This window comes from Octopus bimaculoides, unplaced genomic scaffold (assembly GCF_001194135.2).
Source record: "Octopus bimaculoides isolate UCB-OBI-ISO-001 unplaced genomic scaffold, ASM119413v2 Scaffold_81875, whole genome shotgun sequence".
Taxonomy (NCBI): domain Eukaryota; kingdom Metazoa; phylum Mollusca; class Cephalopoda; order Octopoda; family Octopodidae; genus Octopus; species Octopus bimaculoides.
Genome location: NW_026323059.1, coordinates 9,686 through 15,620, shown reverse-complemented (window position 1 = coordinate 15,620; position 5,935 = coordinate 9,686). Strand labels below are relative to the sequence as shown.

Sequence of the window (5,935 nt, the reverse complement as noted above, 5' to 3'; positions counted from 1 at the left end):
CCAGCAGTCTGGTTCCCTCCTCGTTGCGGGAACCGAAGCCATAGCCTCCATGTATGCCATGGAAGCCCCCAGCACGACGTCCGACATGACCGTTGAAGTCTCCAGCCACAAAGAGAAGGTCCCTGTCACTCGTCGACGAGGTAGTTTGCAAGAGGGTGTCATAGAATTGGTCTTTCAGACCATCTGGTAGCCCAGGTTGAGGTGCATAGGCTGAGATGACAGTAGCTAATCTATGATGAAGCACTAGTCTGATCTTAAGTACTCTGTCACTTACTCTAACGACCTCGATTACCTTATCCACCCATTTCTCCGCTAGAAGTATGCAGGATGTCTTAATATAGAGAGGAATTTTAGGAAGGTTAGTCTATTTTGTTGTGGACCTAAATATAGAGCCATTACATGGGATCACTCTATAAAGTATAACAATGCTGACCAAAACCATATTGGTCACCAGTTAACCATTGATGATTGGAATGTCTTACAATAATAATAATAATAATAATAATAATAATACACGGACCATTAACAGAGAGAGAGAGAAATTATAGTATGAAGTATAAAATTTGGAAATATTTGTTTCAGAGTCTCAAAAACTGGATGGGAAGCTTCTTCATGGAGCAGCAAAGAAGTTAGGAAGTCAATGGCAGCAAGTTGGTGAGTATAAAATAACTAATTAATTTCTATAAATTTTACCTTCACTTCAGTTTTTGTTTGTCAGAATGATTGAGAACCGGTTCCATTCTTAATTTCCTGCTGAAGGATTAGCTAAAGATAGAACTGAAATTTCATAAAAAATCCACAGAGGTTAGCATAAGTTTCTATGGTTCGTAAGATGGATAAATTAGAAGATACAAACGAGTTAATATTGTCGTTTGGAACAGGGAACTAAATCATTTTATTGTTTAAAGGAAATAGGTGAGTTAATGTCAATGCTTTTGTTTGTTTGCATTTTTACTCAGTTTACTCATATGTTGTTGTTGTTGTTGTTGTTGTCGTCATCGTTGTTTAGGCAGATATCTGCCTTAATCTGGCAGACTTAAGAGGAAAATAGTTCCAGATGTGACATCATTGTTTTACTTGGGAGAACAACAATGCATTATCAAATGCAACTTTTTTTAACAGGAGAATGTAGATTTTGTGTGACATACTGTAGTCTGGCCAGTCTGTTTCTCTATAGTTAGTTCTTTAGCCCCGAGTCAACCTATTGTCCTCTCTCTAAACAGACAGGCCCCATTGTTGATTGTGTTCATAGGTGGACTGATAGTTGGAATTGAGGAATTGATACCAAGGCACAGACGAAAGGGTTACAAGCATTAGATACGTCGAAACATCTGGGCAAATACCAGATTTTGTCGCTTCCAGTTTGATCTGTATCTCCGTCTTGCTCATAGATGCTTGAGAGTACTTTGTTACATTGAATTTCTGATATTTATTCATCAGAGTAATATATCGAAGACCATTTGTATGCGGTTGACAACATTTTGTACAATTGAGATGGCTATGTGATGCTCCATGAGACGGTGGTCAAACACTCACTGGACACTGAAAGGACATATACGCAGCATCAGGATTCGACTCCTTTCCATACCTCCAGAAAGAGTCAGAAGTGTTTGTCGGAGAAATTTTATCACTTCAGCCGACCCAATTTTTAGCCTCCTAATTTCCCTGATTGTAATCCCATGGATTATTAAGTATGGACCATGTGGTGAGAAAGACACCATTAGCTCTGACTGCAAGTTGGGTTGGTGAGCGAGATTAAAGAGGTACTCAAAGATTTTCGAGGCACCATAGAGAGGAACGCTTGTGTCAGGTTGCAGACACACCTTCAGAGCGTGGTGGAAGCTGAAGGAAATCATTTATATTCTCCTAGCTGCATCTAGTTGAAATGTTTTGACTTAAATACTTTTATTTTTTAATGTGATATTGTGCATTCTTCTCCTTTTATGCAAACTGCCAAATTTATACCAAACATCTTACGTAAGAAACGAAAGTCTAAACGAACAAAAGAACACGAAATAGAGTTATCAAGTGATAATTAAATGAGAAAATTGCACCATTGTTAGATTATGGAGGATGTCTAAATAGAGAGAGAGAGAGTAGGTTTAGGAAAGTTAGTCTATTTTTGTTGAGGACCTAAATTTGATGCTACTAATGGGACCACGAGGGAAAGCATAAAAATGTTGGTCAAACGAATTCTGCTCACCAGTTGACTATTGATGATAGGAAAGTCTCACAATGATAAAATATAGATTATTAACAAAGGACACTTTACAGTAATGTGCATAACTTGGACATATTTATTTCAGATGCTCCAACGTTTGGGAAGTTCACCAAGTTGTCGCAGCCTAAGCCTTCCACATCGCAGCCTAAACCTTCTGCATCACAGCCCGATGGTGAGTAAAACATTGTTGCAATTTATTGATTTTCATGAAGTTTATCCTCAGTTGATCTTTCGTGTTTGTCAGAATAACTAACGACAGGTTCCATTCCTAATTTCCATTTGAAAGGTTAGCTGTAAAGTAATTCTGTTAACGATGTTCCACTGTTGGTATTATGGATAAATTCAGAAATGCAATAGAGATGATATTGTCTTTTGCCACCACAGGGAACTTATATTATATTATTGTTTAGGGGTAAACGGTTGAGTTAATGGCAATATTTTGCTTTGATTTACATTGTGACTGACATTTTGATAAGTTGTTGTTGTTAGTATTAAACTAGATGTCTTTTGTAATCTTACGCTATAAAGTGTTCCAAATGTGAACACCCTGCCTTTTTCTTTACTGATAGCAAATCTATCATTACATCCACTACGTATTGTCTACGTCCACGAACAACCAGACTTTGGTTTCCTACTGAGATAACAGTTGCCTCTCTCTCTCTATTTCTCTATCTTGCACTTTCTTCCTGTTTCTCTCTCTCTCTCTCTCTTTAAGATAGAATCCAGCTGCAGGTTTCAGTACAGTAAATGATATTGTCCCCATAATTTATCATCTGCTTCCCATGTTCCCATGGATTGGATGGATGGTCACTGTCAAAGTTAGTTCTTCTTTTCAGAATTACTGACTACCTTCCTTGGTTGAGGAACACATCCTCACTCAAACATTCCAGCTTTTCTATGGTGGTCTGCTCGTTCTAATTCCAGCCAAATGGTCCTGAGTGCATTTGATTGTAGTAAAAGCATTAGAAAGATTATGAAAAGAAATATCAAACATGCTGAAAGAGGGAATGAGGTTAAATGGATTAGAGAAAAGCTCCTTCAATACCATTAAGAGGTTCTTAGGAAACTATTTGCAGATGTGAAGTGCCGTAGTGTAAAATGTAGTGAAGATGAACTGGACAGGTATATACAGGGACCCCACAGTGACTGACTGCAAGGTCAGCAGTTCCAGCTGATGGACGGTTTGAAACATCAAATAAAACCAAGATTTAAATTTCAGCTAAGTTATTTTAGCAAGAAATAAGTAGATGGCTGTGTAAAGAAAGCCAGAGCAAAGGGCTTATGTTGTAAGTTTTACGTACGACTTAGAGAATTGTGTTATGACAGTGAACTGGTTCATCAAGTGATAATTAAATGAAATAATTGCTACGTTATTTGATGATGAATGTAGGATGTCTATAATTGCTACATTATTTGATGGTGAATGTAGGATGTTTTAATAGAGAGCAGTTTAGGAAGGTTAGTCTATTTAGTTGTGGACCTAAGTGTTGAGCTATTCCATGGGACCAGGAAAGAAAGTATAAAAATAATGACCAAAACCATAGTGGTCACCAGCTGACCATTGATGATAGGAATGTCTTACAGTAATAAAATAAAGACCATTTAACAGGAACAGAGACATTATACTATGAAGTGTAAAATTTGGAAATATTTATTTCAGAATCCCTAAACCTGGGTAAGGAGCATCTTCATAATGTAGCAAAGAACATAGGGATTAAATGGCAGCAAGTTGGTGAGTATAAAATACTTAATTGATTTCTATACATTTTGCCATCACTTGAGATTTTTGTCTGTTAGAATGACAGAGAACAGGTTCCATTCCTAATTTCCTATTGAATGGTTAGCAAAAGATATTACTGAAATTTCACCGAGGCTGGTAAAATAGATAAATTAGAAGATACACAAGAGTTAATATTGTCGTTTGGAACAGGTAACTAAATTATATTATTGTTTACAGGTAAACAGGTGAGTTAATGTCAATGTTTCTGTTTGTTTACATTGTTTACGTTTCTACTAAATTTACTGGTAGGTTGTTGTTGTTATTGTTTAGGCAGATGTCTGCCTTAATCTGGCAGACTTAAGAGGAAAAGGGTCCCAGCTGTGACGTCATTCTTTCCTTGGGAGAACGTTATGAAATGCAACATTTTAAACAGGAGAGTGTGCACCGTGTGTTATTTCTTTACTACCCACAAGGGGCTACACACAGAGGGGACAAACGGATTAAGTCGATTATATCGACCCCAGTGCGTAACTGGTACTTATTTAATCGACCCCGAAAGGATGAAAGGCAAAGTCAACCTCGGCGGAATTTGAACTCTGAACGTAGCAGCAGACGAAATACTGCTAAGCATTTCGCCCGGCCCCCTAACGTTTCTGCCAGCTCGCCGCCTGTGTGTGACCGTGTGTGACCTAGGGTTAATGAACTCCCCTGTTTAGTCTGTTTCTCTATATTTATTGTAGTTCTTTAACCCCAGGTCAACCTATTGTCCACTCTCAAACCAGACGGGGCCCTAATGTTGATTATTTTCTAGAGTCGACTGAACTCAGCACTGGAAGTTAAGGAAATACAAAATATAAAATAATCATCCCAACAAAAGTTGTAAAGACAACTTGATTTTGTTTGTCAATTGAAATCATTTCACTCTTCTTCTTTGCATTACAAACCTCATTTGGAAAGGCATGAACATCACCATAACCCATGATGACTCCTTGTCTCAAAGTGTAACAACAAAAAGTATGTTTTATACAATGCGCCCAGTATTTATAGCAACGTCTTTTACCTCCCTATGGTACCTATAAACACCTAGGTAGAATGCGCCGTAGAGAAATACCTTTACGTGGGCCATTGAGCTGTTCTGGGGACTAGATTTGAACCTTTGATCGCTGACACAAAAGGTCATGACAATCACCGCAGTCAGCTGATAGAAATGATTTATTCAAATTAAGAAAGGACATCATGTATGACGCAGCCAACTTGTTATACCTCTTGAAGTGATATAAAATGTACCAGTCATATACTGGGGTAAAATCGATTCACTAACAACCGTCCATTATCCTCATCTTCCGTTCATTTTTCTCCCACAGCTGTTGTGGTCCTTTGTCACGTTTAACTTTTTCTTTCCTTCGACTTGGATCTCTTGGCACTTTAACCAAATTGTATTTTCCATCTCCCCCTCCCCCCACCATATTTGTACCATCTCCTCTCTTATGCGCTATCTCTGATTCTTTCAAGACGCAGTTTTTCTTCCTGCTCATCTTTCCTCCAGCATCTCTACACATGAATATTGTCCTTCTAGTGAAGTCAGTCCGCCTCATTTCATGCCAGTTTTTAATACATTTCCCCACATTCAATGCAATATTGCACTTTACATCTACACATCAAACGCTCTGCACTTCATCTGGAAACAGAATCACTTAAATGCAAATAAACACAACAGCTCTCTCTCTCTCTCTGGACAAGTTTGCAGGTCAGCTTCTATGCTTTCAGTATAGTCTCCACCACTTCTAATTATATCTGTTATGTAACAGAAACCAGCAATTATCCAGTAATACAGACATAAACTCTTTTACTCTTTTACTTGTTTCAGTCTTTTGACTGTGGCCATGCTGGAGCACCGCCTTTAGCCGAGAAAATCGACCCCAGGACTTATTCTTTGTAAGCCTAGTACTTTTTCTATCGGTCTCTTTTGCCGAACCGCTAAGTTATGGGGACAT

General features: G+C 38.2%; 1 protein-coding gene across 1 annotated transcript in view; it reads left to right on the top strand.

Moving 5' to 3' along the window:
• LOC106878359 (uncharacterized) overlaps positions 1 to 5,935 on the top strand; it is a 23,428-nt gene that overhangs the window by 16,172 nt on the left and 1,321 nt on the right. The window contains exons 4-6 of the mRNA XM_052978239.1: positions 583 to 654; positions 2,307 to 2,393; positions 3,882 to 3,953. Of these exons, the coding sequence (XP_052834199.1) occupies positions 583 to 654; positions 2,307 to 2,393; positions 3,882 to 3,953 (231 nt within the window). The remainder of the gene's footprint in view (positions 1 to 582; positions 655 to 2,306; positions 2,394 to 3,881; positions 3,954 to 5,935) is intronic.